Raw genomic sequence first — 18,684 nt, 5'->3', positions numbered from 1 at the left:
TTGCTGTGTCTGACAAATATAATGGTGTAAATAAATGGTATACAGTACCACGACAAGATGAAGAATTAGACACATGTGCAACATCTGGGTATCTTTATTGTAGACGTTTCACCAACCAGTGATACCCAGATGTCTCAAATATAGTGGTATCAAAGTTATATAATATATGTCAGTATTATATACCTCTCAAGTAATCACATTGTTCTGAAGAGCCCAGATTCTTTTCCAGTTACCAACACTAAGGTTTGCCTGTTCCAAGTCTCAAAATCGCTTCGTTTTCTAGATAATTCCCTCGCATTTATAGTTTTCGACAATTTTCTTTGATTTATCTTGACTAATTCAAGTCCCTTTATTTATTTCATAAATGGTTGAACTAAGGCCAGCTGATATTATTGTGTATATAATAAGACAAATTGTAATAATAGGAAACGCTATTTAGACAAAACCTCCCCTGTATGACAGGCATTTTCAATTTAAAAAATAAAGTCTAATTATACAGACGAAAGGTTATCTCGAAGTGAATAATATACACTGAGATTGGGAACCAGTGCTTCTGTACATGTATTCCGTCATATGCACTAACTGTAACCCAACTGACTCTTCTCCACAGCCCAGGAGCTTTAGCAGTAAATCTGTTCTCACCTCCCTCAAAGCCGTATAGTCTATGAACTCACATTAAAACGTAATAAACGACTGTAAATAAACAAACAAAGATGGAAGGGAGGCTTGAGCCGTGGTCCACCAACTATTAGGTCCAACGCTCTACCTGAGCTACCCTATTCTAGGAGTTTCTATACTTAACTGGTTGGGAACAGGTAATTTGCAGCCTCAGTGGCCTTCGTGTAGTCGACAGGCTTTCAGCTTAATTAACCAATCAATCATCCTCATTATTTGCTCTTGACAATCTTGAGGTTTTAGTGTAATATGCTTATGTATGAGCCCAGATACAATTGTGCACAAATTACCGACAAATAAATTAAATATATCAATGGTATACAATACCGACAAGTAGATCAGGTAAACACACGTACAACAGTTACATATCTTTATTGTCGACATGTCTCGTCTGCTCTGCAGGCTTCTAATTTCGAATAAAGAGGTGATTAATTACGAAGACAGCAGAAACAGTGGAGAGGTTAAGATTACGTGATTAGTCCATCAGTGTTGAAGTAAGGACTGATCACCTCATCCTTACATATACACTGCTTTTGCTGTTTCCAATATTTAGTCACCTCTGCAGAGCAGGCGAAATGTTTCAACAATAAAGATACTAAACTATTGCGTATGATATAAAGGAAGGAACAGGGAAACGGAAACTCCATGGCTGCAGTTTCTTGAAGCGTGAAAAATAAATTTTAGATGTGATCTACAGTCCTCCAAACCTAGATAGTGTCCTGGGTACACTTCTTTGGAACGAAATAACCAAGGCGTCTAGGTACGAAAATGTGGTTCTAATGGGAAATATCAACTTCAGTAAAACTGACATAACATTCGTCCAACGTTTGGACTTAGACTAGTGGATGGTTCCACTATGACCCCGCCTCCTCCTGCTTCGCCTCACCTGACTACAGTATATAAGCCACGTCTACGGCCTTATGCTGTACTTTCTACAAGATTGATGGACTGAACACATCGACTCCAGGCTGAGGGACTGAGTACCTGAAACTTCTCCTCTCCTTACACCTTTCTACTTTGTATTGGACTGATGAAGCCACTGTGTGGCGAAACGTTTCCTCAATAAAGATTCCGATATGTTGCATATGTGTCTCAATCTTCAACTTGTTGGTTTTTTAAACCACTCATCACAAGCGTAGAATTCCCTGTACCAGGATCCCAAGATAATGTTGTGTCTGACAGGAATGGTTCAGAGAACCGACAAATTGATAAATTAGACACATGTGCAACACTTTGATATCTTTATTGTTGAAACTTCCACCTGTGGATTTGTCCAAGGTGACACTGCACCTGAGGGCGCTCCTGTGATGTAGTTCAGCTGGGCTTGTGAGGTCTCTGGGGAGACCTAATTTAACCAATTATATGGTCACACCTTGCCTTGGCAAATGTCTGTTAGAGCCATGCCTTTTCGGCTTAAGACAGGTTTTTTGTTCTGGACGGCGTCAGATCAACACCACGTGTGCACACCTCATTGTGGGGGGTGCTCTCGGGACAATATAAGCCCAAGGAATAGCTGAGCAGACAGATTCGGGCAGAGCTCTGGCCTGGGAGCAGAGCTGAGCTGGAGAGCCTCGGGAGGAGAGACTGTTGGAGACATTGGGCAGAGTGCTGGCTTGGAGCAGTACTCGTGCTGTGTAGGTCTTGGGACCTGTGGCTTAGTTCCTGTAGTGTAGTGAACTGTCCTCTGTACTATATTGTAAGTTATATTCATTTTCGTCAAGTTGATTGTGTTCCCTGTCTCACTGCTTATATGTACCACCCCATTTGTCTAAACCACAATAATGTTCTCCTGTTCCCAAATATATTATTGTACAAAGACTTAATAATAAACTGTGTTTGAGTAGAATAGTAATATTCACTGTCCCCGTTATTTATTCATTAGTTTATTTCAGTTAAAGTAGTGAGAGGGTGAGTAGTGTAGAGTGGTGGGTAGAGTAATGAGAGGTGAAGTTGTAGTCACCAGTGACCTCACATTACCTACCGACCTCCGCACTCATCCCTCCTACTACCTCGCCTGTCCCCTACCTACTGACTCCCTCCTCTTACCCCCATATTTCCCTAATCATTACCCCCCTACATGACACTCCACACCAGGACCTGGCGCTGAATATATTCTGGAAACAGCTCTGTGATAGGCAGATCGACCGACTAGAAAACTACCAAGACTCATGGACAACGTACTTGGACGAAACCATTAGAATGCCTCACAATCCTCTAAATCTATTTCAATCTCTCTACAACCCTGCTCCTCCATCTCTATACATAACCTAACTAAACCTCCTGCACTGCTCTATGCAAGGGTGGACCTGTCAAGACGTTCGTTTGGAAAAACCATCCAATACAATAATTCTATCCTATCCACCCCTCACCAAGCACAAGTCGAAAGCAGCGAACATTGCTTATGACTCATTGTTGTCGCCTGCCCACCGAGCCCTGCTTCCCGCGCCTGGTCTCTTAAACTGCTCAACACCTTCCTCTCCCCCAGTGCTCTTCCACTATCCCCACTCTCCCTCTCTCACCCTCGTGGGTAGATCTGTTTGTGATTTGATAAAGCCCACTGTGTGGGCGAAACGTAGTCGATAAATCTTAATATTATACTGCATCTGTGTCTGTTTCTTCCATTCCCTCTGGCACAGACCTCCTGGAGCACGACAGTCGACTCATTGGCCAAATCAGCAGCAAAGAGAATGACGAATATAATTTTCCTTTCTCAGAACAGCTTACAAACCATTGTTAGAAAAATAGTAACAAACGAGACTGAATAAGTAGAACAGTACAGAAGGAAACGGAAGATCCATTGTCCATCATAACGAAATGTGTCAAGTGAAACATGTCTTTGGAGAAAGTAACAAACTACAAGACACATGTGCAACATTTATGTATCTTTACTGGAAACGTTTAGGCTTCACAATAGGCTTCAGTTGAATACGAGCAATAATAACACTGGAGACAACAGGGGTGGAGAGGTAATGTTGAAACGATCAGTCCCTCAGCTATGATACATGGTCAGTCCCTTAGCTAGATGATATACGAAAACCATCCTATGTGATAGAAGATGACTGGAGAAAAGGTACCTTTGTTCCCAATATGCAACTATCATGTAGATTAAGGGTAACAGCACCTTGCTGATGTATCCAGTTTAAATATTAAGCGTATGCACGGAAGGAAATTTCAGACAGCCGAACACACTTTGTAAGTAATCGTGTGGGAGTTTAGAATGATTAAGTACGGCACCTCCGCTTAAGGAAAGTGGAACCCAGACGTGCCAATAGGCCAAACAATAGCGGCATGGAGGGTGTATCTTGCGTCACACAAGCATGTGACGGTAGTATCAACTTGGTCTTGTATAACATCCGGTCACGTAGGTCATTAATACTGCTATACACCTATACACTAACATGAAGAATATTTTAATTACTAAATTGAGATTAAACTCTCTCTCATATATATATATATATATATATATATATATATATATATATATATATATATATATATATATATATATATACATGTATATATATAATATAATGTGTTCACTGAGATGTATATACCGAGAGATGTATGTCTCAAACCAAGTATTAACCTCCTGTATAGATGTACCGACTTGGTGTTGTATGCATATAGACAATGAGTCTGCAGTTTTAATATAACATAGAAGCGCATTGAATAAAATCTAAAAAACATTCAGTGGTACATGACATACGGTATATGGGGACGATACTTGAGAGCGTAGTCCCAGATCTACAGACTACCATAACATGCTGGAGTGAGAGATATTGAGGGAAGTGTAAAATAAATTAGTTAAAAGCAGGATTGCCGTGGGCACATTAAGAGAACACTGTATCAACATCTTTGGACCGCGACTGTTCAACCCGTTACTAGCATATATCAGAAATATTGCCGGAACAAATGTATAAATCTTCAAGAGGACACTAAATCACTACCTCCGGCTAGTGTCAGATCAGTCGGGCTGTGATGGATGTATGGGTCAGTGAATCGCCAACAGTTACTAGCATATATCAGAAATATTGCCGGAACAAATGTATAAATCTTCAAGAGGACACTAAATCACTACCTCCGGCTAGTGTCAGATCAGTCGGGCTGTGATGGATGTATGGGTCAGTGAATCGCCAACAGTAACAGCCTGTTGACCAGGCAAGCATTAGAAAATTCTGGTCACAAGCTGGGTTACGGAAGTAGAAAACTCTCGAAACCGGTTAAAGGTATATCACAAATATAATAGCCACTCAATGTGATGTGTCTATATGCGTATTAAAACACTAATTACATGTGAACTTCCCGAGGGTTAAGACTTTAATGATCTCCTGTGGGCAGTAAGGATGATAAGAATGATGTGATCATTGGTTTAAAACCCACAAGTTGAAGATTTGAGACACTTATGCAACATATAGGAATATTTGTTGAAGAAACGTTTCGCCACACAGTGGCTTCATCAGTCCAATACAAGTCAGAAGGGTGTAAGGAGAGGAGTTTGAGGTAATCAGTCCCTCAGCCTGGATTCCATGTGTTCAGTCCATCAATCTTGTAGAATGATCGTTGGGGAGTAATAAGGATGGTGGCTGCGTGACACGTCGGGGTAATGTACAATGTTCCCATATTACGTTGCAGGTTAAGATAGATCTGCAATAATTCATTTAATCCTTCTAAGCATACATCGATTATTTTGTCTCCCTCTGACTAAAAATCCTTAATAAAGCAACTAAATTGTGATTTTTTTAAAATCAAATGCTGATTCAGCCTTCTCATTGGGTCCCCACTTTCTCATTGTTTTTCAGTAGTCTCACTTGTACACGTTGGTGTTATTGTTATACTTGATAAAATTTAGTTAATTGACGTCATCCTACCCTAACGTAAATAACGTGTGTAGATAAAATGGTTTAAACAAATATGAAAAATCTAAATTGGCGCTAAGACAGATTACAACAATCATGGCTATTATAATTTTAACTGTAAGCGCGTCGTGACTTCCTTCCTCTGCTCCAACTCTCATCCTCTCAAGATTGTTCAACAGACTCCCAACATACATATGGGGCATTACCAATAGACCCCTGGCTGTCTTCAAGAGAGAGAGATGGACAGGCTGCCAAAGTCAGTACCTGACCAGCCGAGCTATGGTTCCTACGTCGGTTTACGTGCCGACAGCATTAACAGCTGGTTGATCAGGCCCTGATCCAACGCTACGCCTGATCATGGACCGGGCCATGGAGGCATAGATTCCCGGAACACCCTCTAGGTATAGGTATACTCCCTCTCCCCTCTGTGTGTGTGTGTGTGTTTCGCTCGCTCTTTTTCTGTTTTTTTCAGACAGAGAGAAAGGTTTCATAGTTTAAGGACGAGGATGCTGGGTGTTTTGCTCTGAACGGCACAAACAGTTCAAGATAAAAGCGGTACTAATTTAGTAGTCATACCCAACATCTTCCTTAGTTTCCTCTATCCTGTAAATTCCATGGTATATTTTTTCCGTTTTCATACCGGAAGTGGCGAGAGGGAGTGGAGGGTGGTAACAGAGCCTTCTGCTTTTCTGTCCTTGATTCACCTACAACATAGCCCGTCATCTAAGTAGATAATTTCTCTCAGCAGATAGCCTCGGTGTTGACTTCCAAGTCCTCTATCTGTCTTTCTCGTATCCTTTTTCTCGAACTTCCTTTCATTTATCCTCAATTCCGGCGCTTGTCTCACCCACATACTGCAGGTACTTGCAAGTATGTGTGCGCGAGCGCCTGTGTGTCCACATGCGGGGACATCCCCATTATTGACATCCGTTTGAGAGTTTCCTTTCATCTCCTGGGTTTAAAACAGTTCTGGCCAACACCACACATACCTCTCAAAAACAACTTAAAGATTCAATAAATAAATTAACTTCAGATCTCTGACACATTAACGCTCATTAACTGTTGCGTTATATGGTGATATGTTGAAGATTGAGACACTTCATCACACACACATGGTGATATGTGCACAAAACAACACTCGAACTTGCAAATGTACATTTCTTATCGTAATTAATAGAATATATATATATATATATATATATATATATATATATATATATATATATATATATATATATATATATATATATAATATATATATATAATATATATTATATATATATATATATATATATATATATATATATATTATATATATATATATTATATATATATATATATATATATATATATATATATATATATATATATATATATATATATATATATATATATATATATATATATATATAGCATATACATTATGCGTGTGTGTGTGATAATAAAATAGGATAGTACACACCTGAGACAAGGGAGAGAACTGCTTGGAGTTTCGTATCGTAGTACTGGGTTCCATAGCCTCATTTTGAACATACAAACATTGTCTTAGTGTATTAACTGCGTTACCACCATTTTTTCTATTTCTTAATCGAAAAGATGACTAGTTTACCCATTGTGCCGTATGGAAATCCTCATATCTCTCATTTATGTGGGTGAGGCAGGAGCGTCACCATTAAAACTCTCACTTTTTATGTGACGATTTTTATGTGGGTGAGGCAGGAGCGTCACCATCCTTCCACCAACACACTCTTGCTTCAACTGAGTAGGAAGCTCACTCTCAGGTCTCACTGTCTATATTAACGTTTCCTCCTGGCTACCCAGGGTATATACACAGAGAGGTCTAGCTGTGTTTATACAGCAAGAAATATCTTGGCGCATGTGCACTAAGAAGCGTGTAGCACTTCAGTGTGTACAGTATCGGTATTTTATACCTTTCTTGCACAACCACACGGAGAGGTGTATTGTATATTAGTAGGTTCGCCGGTATAATCGCCCGGCCTGGGCCTTTTCCAGGAGGTGGCCCAGTCTTGGCTCCCTGTCGAGGGAGTGTCTCAGACCAATGTCTGCCATGGGAGGAGGTACAAGGACCTCCTCGTTTACTGGGACCAGCTGTCCCCAGGCCTAGCCCCATACCCCGCCCCCACGGGGCTCGAAGGGAGAAGCTAGGCACCTTGGGCTGCCACAAACCCCACCCACACTGGGCTCCAAGGGTGTGGCAGCTGCATAGCAGCAAACGATATCAGGAAGTGCAAAGGCAGCAAGCACTACAGGATCCTTTTCGAAACAAACCCCAGCTTAGGGCTTAAAACCCCGAGCGCCGGAGAAGCTCAAGAATGCCTCTTGCCGTGAGTGTTGCTGCTGCTAGTTCACTTGTCCGTTGCACTCTCGCGGAGAGGTGTGTAGCTTTGTGTATATAGGTATACCGAGAGTTGTATATCTCAGTTTATTCACATTGAGAAGTATATATCTCTGTATGTACACAGATGTGTGCATCTCTCTTCATGAATGGTATACAATACCAACAAGATGAAAATTAGAAACATGTGCAACATCTGGTTATCTTTACCCAGATGTTGCACATGTCTACTTTTCATCTCTCTGCATATAAACCTAAAAGTGAGTAGCAATCTGAATATACACTGAGGTGTGGAGTTCTCCGTGTATATACACCGAGAGGTGTGTAGTTCTGTATATACCTTTGATATATGTACTTTAATTCCTATTTTTGGGGTTAAAATTTTCTTCGTGTTAATGTATAGGTAAATTAAAGCTATTTTAATTGCCCATGCGAAGTGTATACTTCAAAAAAGTAATACACACACACACACACACACACAGGCAGGACTACAAAGAGACCTGGACAGGCTACAAGCCTGGTCCAGCAACTGGCTCCTTGAGTTTAACCCTGCCAAATGCAAAGTCATGAAGATTGGGGAAGGGCAAAGAAGACCGCAGACACAATATAGTTTAGACGGCCAAAGTCTGCAAACCTCACTCAAGGAAAAAGATCTGGGGGTGAGTATAACACCGAGCATATCTCCCGAGGCGCACATCAATCAGATAACTGCTGCAGCATACGGGCGCCTGGCAAACCTACGGATAGCGTTCCGATACCTCAGTAAGGATTCGTTCAAGACTCTGTATACCATTTACGTCAGGCCCATACTGGAGTATGCAGCACCAGTTTGGAATCCACACCTAGTCAAGCACGTCAAGAAATTAGAGAAAGTGCAAAGGTTTGCAACAAGACTAGTCCCAGAGCTACGTGATTGTCCTACGAAGAAAGGTTGAGGGAAATCGGCCTGACGACACTGGAGGCAAGGAGGGTCAGGGGAGACATGATAACGACATATAAAATACTGCGCGGAATAGACGAGGTGGACAAAGACGGGATGTTCCAGAGATGGGACACAGACACAAGAGGTCACAATTGGAAGTTGAAGACTCAGATGAATCAAAGGGATGTTAGGAAGTATTTCTTCAGTCATAGAGTAGTCAAGCCGTGGAACAGCCTAGAAAGTGAAGTAGTGGAGGCGGGAACCATACATAGTTTTAAGGCGAGGTATGATAAAGCTCATGGAGCAGGGAGAGAGAGGACCTAGTAGCAATCAGTGAAGAGGCGGGGCCAGGAGCTATGAATCGACCCCTGCAACCACAAATAGGTGAGTACACACACACACACACACACACACACACACACACACACACACACACACACACACGCACACACACAGCGATCATGTGGTTTTAAGCTTCGAATACACAGTAGAGCTACAAGTGGAGGGGGAAGCAGGAAGGCCAGGACGAAAGAAGCCAAACTACAAGAAAGGGGACTACACGGGAATGAGGAACTTCCTGAACGAGGTTCAGTGGGACAGAGAATTGACAGGGAAGTCAGTTAATGAGATGATGGAATATGTAGCAACAATGTGCAAGGAGGCTGAGGAGAGGTTTATACCTAAGGGTAACAGGACTAATGAAAAAGCCAGGATGAGCCCATGGTTCACCCAAAGGTGCAGGGAGGCAAAAACCAAGTGTGCTAGGGAATGGAAGAAATATAGAAATCAAAGGACCCAGGAGAATAAGGAGAGCAGTCGTAGAGCCAGAAATGAATATGCACAGGTAAGAAGGGAGGCCCAACGACAATATGAAAACGACATAGCAGCGAAAGCCAAATCTGACCCAAAACTGTTAAACAGCCACATCAGGAGGAAAACAACAGTCAAGGACCAGGTAATCAGGCTAAGGAAGGAAGGAGGAGAGACAACAAGAAATGACCATGAAGTAAGTGAGGAACTCAACAAGAGATTTAAAGAAGTGTTCACAGAGGAGACAGAAGGGGCTCCAGAAAGACAGAGAGGTGGGGCACACCACCAAGTGCTGGACACAGTACACACAACCAAGGAAGAAGTGAAGAGGCTTCTGAGTGAGATAGATACCTCAAAGGCAATGGGGCCGGATAACATCTCTCCATGGGTCCTGAGAGAGGGAGCAGAGGCGCTATGTGTACCCCTAACAACAATATTCAATACATCTATCGAAACAGGGAGATTGCCTGAGGCATGGAAGACAGAAAATGTAGTCCCAATCTTTAAAAAAGGAGACAGACATAAAGCACTAAACTACAGACCAGTGTCACTCACATGTATAGTATGCAAAGTCATGGAGAAGATTATCAGGAGAAGAGTGGTGGAACACCTAGAAAGGAATGATCTCATCAACAGCAGCCAACATGGTTTCAGGGACGGGAAATCTTGTGTCACAAACCTACTGGAGTTCTATGACATGGTGACAGCAGTAAGACAAGAGAGAGAGGGGTGGGTGGATTGCATTTTCTTGGACTGCAAGAAGGCGTTTGACACAGTTCCACACAAGAGATTAGTGCAAAAACTGGAGGACCAAGCAGGAATAACAGGGAAGGCACTACAATGGATCAGGGAATACTTGTCAGGAAGACAGCAGCGAGTAATGGTACGTGGCGAGGTGTCAGAGTGGGCACCTGTGACCAGCGGGGTCCCACAGGGGTCAGTCCTAGGACCAGTGCTGTTTCTGGTATTTGTGAACGACATGACGGAAGGAATAGAATCCGAAGTGTCCCTGTTTGTTGATGACGTGAAGTTGATGAGAAGAATTCATTCAATCGAAGACCAGGCAGAACTACAAAGGGATCTGGACAGGCTGCAGACCTGGTCCAGCAATTGGCTACTGGAGTTCAACCCCACCAAGTGCAAAGTCATGAAGATTGGGGAAGGGCAAAGAAGACCGCAGACGGAGTACAGTCTAGGGGGCCAGAGACTACAAACCTCACTCAAGGAAAAAGATCTTGGGGTGAGTATAACACCAGGCACATCTCCTGAAGCGCACATCAACCAAATAACTGCTGCAGCATATGGGCGCCTAGCTAACCTCAGAACAGCATTCCGACATCTTAATAAGGAATCGTTCAGGACCCTGTACACCGTGTACGTTAGGCCCATATTGGAGTATGCGGCACCAGTTTGGAACCCACACCTAGCCAAGCACGTAAAGAAAATAGAGAAAGTGCAAAGGTTTGCAACAAGACTAGTCCCAGAGCTAAAAGGTATGTCCTACGAGGAGAGGTTAAGGGAAATCAACCTGACGACACTGGAGGACAGGAGAGATAGGGGGGACATGATAACGACATACAAAATACTGAGAGGAATTGACAAGGTAGACAAAGACAGGATGTTCCAGAGACTGGACACAGCAACACGGGGACACAGTTGGAAGCTGAAGACACAGATGAATCAAAGGGATGTTAGGAAGTATTTCTTCAGCTACAGAGTAGTCAGGAAGTGGAATAGTTTGGGAAGCGATGTAGTGGAGGCAGGATCCATACATAGCTTTAAGCAGAGGTACGATAAAGCTCATGGTTCAGGGAGTGACCTAGTAGCGACCAGTGAAGAGGCGGGGCCAGGAGCTTGGACTCGACCCCTGCAACCTCAACTAGGTGAGTACACGCAGGGTCCTGGAGGAGAAAGCACGACTGAGGGACAATTCAGAGTACCGGAGGCATCGATGAAGACAAGCAGAACCCAGACTCAGGTGGAAGGACAAATACACCCTACAGAGACACCCACAGAAGGACTCCAACCACAAAGCAACTGAATAACCTCAACCAAAATCTGCACACTGTTCCCTCTGCCCCCCCACCACAAACCCCACCTCTACAGCAGCCCCCTTTGGGCACTCTGCCCCCCCCACCACAAACCCCACCCACACTGTGACAACCCCAATGCAGCTGAACAATCTCAACCAAAACCCACACACTGTTCCCTCTGCCCCCACCCCCCACATCACAAATCCCACCCACACCACAAACCCCCATAGCCCCCCTCAGGGCTCCCACTCCCCCAAACCTAATATTCTTCCAGGTCCACAGTGATAGACAAGAAGCTGAAGGTGTGGTACACAAATGCAGATGGAATAGCAAATAAATACGAGGAGTGGCACGAAAGAATCAACGAGAAGTCCCCGGACATCATAGCAGTCACAGAAACGAAACTCACTGAGACAATAACAGATGCAGTCTTCCCACTGGGATATCAGATCCTGAGGAAAGATAGGAGTAGAGGGGGAGGAGGGGATGCACTGCTCATAAAAAACCAATGGAGTTTCGAGGAAATGGAGGACATGGACGAGATTGGAGAAAGGGACTACATAGCAGGCACAATTCAATCTGGGGAACATAAGGTAGTCATTGCTGTGATGTATAACCCACCACAGAACTGCAGGAGGCCAAGAGAGGAATATGATGAGAACAGAGCGATGGTGGACACACTGGCTGAGTTGGCATGAAGAGCTCAATCGTGCAGAACAAAGTTACTGGTTATGGGTGATTTCAACCACAGGGAGATCGATTGGGAAAACCTGGAGCCTCATGAGGGACCCGAAACATGGAGAGCCAAGATGATGGATGTGGTACTGGAAAACCTCATGCATCAACACATCAGGGACACTACCAGAGAGAAAGGGAGGATGAACCAGAAAGACTGGACCTTGTGTTCACCCTGAGTAGCTCAGACATTGATGACATCACATATGAGAGGCCCCTCGGAGCTAGTGACCACGTAGTCCTGAGTTTTGATTACATAGTAGAGTTACAGGTGGAGAGGGTAACAGGAGTCGAATGGGAAAAGCCAAACTATAAAAGGGGGGACTACACAGGTATGAGGAACTTCCTGCGGGAGGTGCAGTGGGACAGAGAAATGGTAGGAAAGATAGTAAATGAAATGATGGAATATGTAACAACAAAATGCAAGGAGGCAGAGGAAAGGTTTGTTCCCAAGGGCAACAGAAACAATGGGAAAACCAAAGCGAGTCCTTGGTTTACCCAAAGGTGCAGGGAGGCAAAAACTAAATGAATTAGAGAATGGAGGAGGTACAGAAGGCAAAGGACCCAGGAAAACAAGGAGATCAGTCGAAGAGCCAGAAACGAATATGCACAGATAAGGAGGGATTCCCAGCGAAAATGACATAGCATCGAAAGTCAAGTCTGACCCGAAACTGCTGTTTAGCCACATTAGGAGAAAGACGACAGTCAAAGACCAGGTGATCAGGCTGAAGAAAGAAGGTGGGGAACTCACAAGAAACGATCAAGAGGTATGCGAGGAGCTCAACATGAGATTTAAGGAAGTATTCACAGTGGAGACAGGAAGGACTCTGGGAAGACAGGACAGAGTGGGACACCAACAGGGAATAGACCAACAAGTGCTGGACTATATGCACACAACTGAGGAGGGGGTGAAGAAGCTGCTAAGTGACCTTGATACCTCACAAGCAATGGGACCGGGCAACATCTCCCCGTGGGTCCTCAGGGAGGGAGCAGATATACTGTGTGTGCCATTAACCACAATCTTCAACACATCTCTTGAAACTGGGCAACTACCTGAGATATGGAAGACCGCAAATGTAGCTCCCATTTAAAAAAAAAAGGTGACAGAAAAGAGGCACTAAACTACAGACCAGTGTCACTGACGTGTATAGTATGCAAAGTCATGGAGAAGATTATCAGGAGACTGGTGGAGCACCTGGAACGGAACGAGATTATAAACGACAACCAGCACGGATTCATGGAAGGCAAATCCTGTGTCACAAACCTTCTGGAGTTCTATGACAAAGTTACAGAAGTAAGAAACGAGAGAGGGGTGGGTTGATTGCAAGAAGGCCTTCGACACTGTTCCTCACAAGCGACTAGTGCAGAAACTAGAGGATCAGGCGCGTATAACAGGAGGGGCACTGCAATGGATCAGAGAATACCTGACAGGGAGGCAACAACGAGTCATGGTACGGGATGAGGTATCACAGTGGGCACCTGTGACGAGCGGGGTCCCACAGGGGTCGGTCCTAGGACCAGTGCTATTTCTGGTGTATGTGAATGACATGATGGAAGGGATAGACTCAGAAGTGTCCCTGTTCGCAGATGATGTGAAGTTAATGAGAAGAATTAAATCAGATGAGGATCAGGCAGGACTTCAAAGAGACCTGGACAGGCTGGACACGTGGTCCAGCAACTGGCTTCTTGAATTCAACCCTGCCAAATGCAAAGTCATGAAGATCGGAGAAGGGCAAAGAAAACCGCAGACAGAGTACAGACTAGGTGCCCAGTGACTGCAAACCTCGCTCAAGGAGAAAGATCTTGGGGTGACTAAAACACCGAGCATGTCTCCGGAGGCACACATCAACCAGATATCTGCTGCAGCATATGGGCGCCTGGCAAACCTGAGAATAGCGTTCCGATACCTTAGTAAAGAATCGTTCAAGACACTGTACACTGTGTACATCAGGCCCATACTGGAGTATGCAGCACCAGTTTGGAACCCACACCTGGTCAAGCACGTCAAGAAATTAGAGAAAGTGCAAAGGTTTGCAACAAGGCTAGTTCCGGAGCTCAGGGCTATGTCCTACGAAGAAAGGTTGAGGGAAATCAGACTGGCGACATTGAAGGATAGGAGGGTCAGGGGAGACATGATAACGACATACAAAATACTGCGTGGAATATATAAGGTAGACAGAGACAGGTTGTTCCAGAGAGGGGACACAGAAACAAGGGGTCACAATTGGAAGCTGAAGACTCAGACGAGTCAGAGGAATGTTAGGAAGTATTTCTTCAGTCATAGAGTCGTCAGGAAGTGGAATAGCCTAGCAAGTGATGTAGTGGAGGCAGGGACCATACATAGCTTTAAGACGAGGTATGACAAAGCTGTGGAAGCAGAGAGAGAGGACCTAGTAGCGGTCAGTGAAGAGGCGGGGCCAGGAGCTGAGTCTCGACCCCTGCAACCACAATTAGGTGAGTACAATTAGGTGAGTACACACAAGCAAGCAGGGCCAGGAACTGTGAACAGACTCCTGCAACCACATATAGGCGAGTACACTATAACCTCTGCCAAAAGAGCAACGTGATAAACAGGTCACATGGATGGTGCATCAAACCCAGCCACGGAGGATCCAGAAAAATTTTCGACTTAAAGTATTAATAATAATAATAATAATAATAAATTATTATTATTATTATTATTATTATTATTATTACGGCAATTAATAATCTTAACCTCGGTGGGTGATTCAATTTTAGTTTTCCTTATTAGGCTTTAAACCTATTAACAGCAGCAAGGGCATTTAGAAGACTATCCTTATAACATCAGTTAACGAGTTTAGCAAGCAGAGGCATCAATAAAGGAGCTAAGTCGGGTATTAATAAAGGAGCTAAGTCAGGGGCATCAATATAGGAAATAAGTCGGGCATAAATATAGGAGCTAAGTCGGGCATTAATATAGGAGCCAAGTATGGAACATCAATGTAGGAGCTAAGTCAGGGGCATCAATACAGGAGCAAAGCAATCAGGGCATCAATATAGGACATAAGCAGTCAGGGGCATCGATATAGGAGGTAAGCAGTAAGGGGCATCGATATAGGAGGTAAGCAGTCAGGGGTATCAACTTAGGCGCTAACTTGCTAAATACCTTTAGTCTTTACAACTAATATGATCCCCCCGGTCAACCCGTTGGGGTCAGTTAGCGCCTAGGAAATCAGAGGAAATCATGTTTGATCCAAGGAAGGGAAGAGTAATTATAATTTCTAAGAGAAAAAGCGTTTCACCAGCATCTAGAAGCCATACTTAAAGGGAATAAATCTCTAGGCTTATATATGTTGACTGTAAACATACGCTGCAAATAAGCGCCAGAACTGAGGGGAATCAGCCATGAAGAGGCTAAAGGACCTAAACTTGACATTAAGGGGCATAAGAACGAGGATAACATGATTACAACATACAATATACTAAGAGGAATAACTGACAAGGTGGAACAGGGTGAGTCTGTTTTGAGAGGCGGATCTCAGGTACACGAGGACACAACTTGAAGTTAAAAACACAGACGAGTCACAGGCTCTTAGGAAATACTTCTTTAGTTTTAGTGGTCAGGAAGTGGAACAACCTAGGCAGATGTTGACTTGAAACTTTCTGATGAACTTTTGCACTTTCACTTGTACGTGAGACAAAAGTGCAAAAACAAAAAAAAATAGATGGCCTTGCCCTATGTGGAAGCAATCTTGCGGCTATTTCTTAGCTTAATGGTCACTAACTGCTCGGGAGGTCTTTTTCAAGCTTCAAAGGAATTAAAAATTAACTAAGGGCCACAATATCTCAAGAGAGGTTGTCCGCATTGAGTATTCTGTGAATTGAAAGTGACAAACATTGACAAACAAATTCTGATGAACTTTTGGATGATTTTATTATGAGGAAGGCTAGAGAAAAAACTTTTTTTAGTCTTAGTGTATGTTGATTGTAGTTTCTTTGCTTCTTAATATGTATTTTAAAAGAATACATGTATTTTAATGAATATAATAGTAAACTTACAACTTCATTTTCCTAAACATTTCCTGATTATTCCACAAAATGCTAATTTTAACATTTATGCTTTTTTTTCAATTACTACGGTATTTAACAATAACATCTCATGTCCTTTAGAGGAGGAATTGTGAATTGCGGAATTTTAAAAACACGTCATCATCCTCAGTTTCACTGAATTTTGTTTAAAACACTCTTCCATCTTTCTCTATTTGTGAGGTTGGGGGACTTGAGTGAGGGCCTCACATGCGGAATAGCCTAGGGTCTCTCTTCATCTAACTCCGGCTCTGTACCCATCCAACCTATATTCAACTGAAGCAACGCGAAGGTCTCTCCCCGATGACGCTATCTGGGACATTGTTTCACTCATCTACAACGATATAGTCTAATACACTAGGGAACTACATTAGAGGAAATGCGATATTTTTTTTAACGTCATCGTAAACCTTTATAGCTTTCCTACAAAACTGTGTTACCTGTAAACAAAGACAGTATTTTCACGCATGTCGGTAACTTATATTTGTATGAAGAACTAAATCCGAAGTGCTGGAGGCTCGATCTTTCGTCCGCTAATAAAGATATAAATTCTACTGACCTGCTTTTAACGGCAGCGGCCGCTCAGTCAGTATCACTCCGAAAACGAGGAAGAGTAGACTGAGAGGCCCCGACTAGCGCAAACGTTCGTTACGGCTAGACCCGCACCCACCCACACTGGCTACTTGCTTCATCCCATATAAGGTAATGTATTGAAAACTCCTATCCATGCATACACCAACACCCATCCATACAAAACACAAATACACGTCTTGCATGACTGTACGTGTGCGAAAAGACATTCACATACATACACAAACAAGTTTTAAAAATTTTTTATATTTTTTTCATCTTAAGATTTTTAGGTCCCTCCCAAATTGAAATTCTGGCTTAAGCCCCTCAAATTGAAATCTTAGTTTAAGTTCCCGTCCTCCAGATTGAATTCCTGGATGCTTCACTGCCTAAGAGTAAACGTGATTTCCAGCCTTGATTTTCTTGAAGATGAATTCGCTTACATTCATCAAACATTCGCCCGGTTCCATTTTCTATTTCGCTTTATCATTGATTGCAGAAGGGCACTGTAAATTAAACACTCAGCTAGAGTGTTTAATTCTGGAGGATTCCTTGTTCTTCCCGATGGTAAAGTAACAACCACATCACCGACCAGTGCCAGAAGCAACATTAAGACAACCACCATAACACGGTAAAGTAACCACAACATCACCGACCAGTACCAGAAACAACATTAAGGGAGCCAACGTGACATCCACGCCGATAAAAGGTTTAGTCAAGAAAACCGTTAAAACAACCGAATGTGCAGCAGGTATGTAATTAAAACAACCGAATGTGCAGCAGGTATGTACGTGACTCCATGCGGAGGTTGTGAGAAGTTTTATGTTGGAGAAAAGTATAAAAGAGCACAGGAACCCATGTAGTAGGGATGACCAATACAATGCCTGCGTCATCTGTTGTAATGCAACCATCTTATGAAATTTAACGAAGCCAGACTCGTCATCAGGAAAGAACAACTAACCAAACGACTAAGTCGGTAAAATTCTTTGACTGCAACCACCAACACTGGTGCCCAGTTAATTTTACCAACTGGGCACCATGATCACCTAGGCACAAGTCTCTAAGCTATATATTACATGTTACCATCTCATATCAGGGAGAACGTAGAAAGTTCTATGTCAATTGTAATCTTGTCCAATTTATGTTAAGCAGCATGATGAGTGTAATACCTGATATACTGAATATAAACTAGATGCTGCCCTCACGTGAACGAAGCAAAGCCATAACCCATGGGCTTGTTCCTGGGTAACCCACTGTTTGAGGACTGAAGCTGCTGCTTGGTGATCAAAACAATGTTTTATCTAGAGAATTACTAGAACATGTTAGTCATGGAACAAGTGAATCAAGATGGATTAAAATAACAGCTACACACATTAAAATGTTTGGACTACATGAATTGCAACATCGAGTTTAGAAAACGTCTGTGCTAGGAAAGAGCATTTTTCATGGAATTCACTGCCATAGATACGTCCTCTCAATATCTGCAGCAGTGAATTCCTGGAAGAATGCTCTAAGAATACATCGCTTCTACACTTCACTATCTTCATCATTTCGTCAAAGATTGCAAGCGCCGTGCACTCAACCCTCAGCTTACCTAGAAAACACAACCGTAAGAAGATGCAGAGTTCTTCCAAACAACTCTATTGTTGAACACATCACCATTCTGTAGATGAATGGTGA

The 18,684-nt window shown here is 43.0% G+C and overlaps 1 protein-coding gene across 6 annotated transcripts in view; it reads right to left on the bottom strand.

Moving 5' to 3' along the window:
* The window catches only part of LOC128701274 (uncharacterized), a 109,109-nt gene that overhangs the window by 69,275 nt on the left and 21,150 nt on the right, over window positions 1–18,684 (bottom strand). For 2 of the 6 annotated variants that reach the window (XM_053794932.2, XM_070091919.1), the window contains exon 1: window positions 6,994–7,276. The exons of 3 other annotated variants lie outside the window; for them this stretch is intronic. In XM_053794932.2, the coding sequence (XP_053650907.2) occupies window positions 6,994–7,047 (54 nt within the window). In that variant the 5' untranslated portion in view covers window positions 7,048–7,276. Of the gene's footprint in view, window positions 1–6,993; window positions 7,277–18,684 lie in introns of those variants that run through there. One more of the 6 variants, XM_053794924.2, reaches the window with a different exon arrangement.

This window comes from Cherax quadricarinatus, chromosome 37, assembly GCF_038502225.1.
Source record: "Cherax quadricarinatus isolate ZL_2023a chromosome 37, ASM3850222v1, whole genome shotgun sequence".
Classification (NCBI taxonomy): domain Eukaryota; kingdom Metazoa; phylum Arthropoda; class Malacostraca; order Decapoda; family Parastacidae; genus Cherax; species Cherax quadricarinatus.
This window is presented reverse-complemented; position numbering and strand designations above follow the sequence as displayed.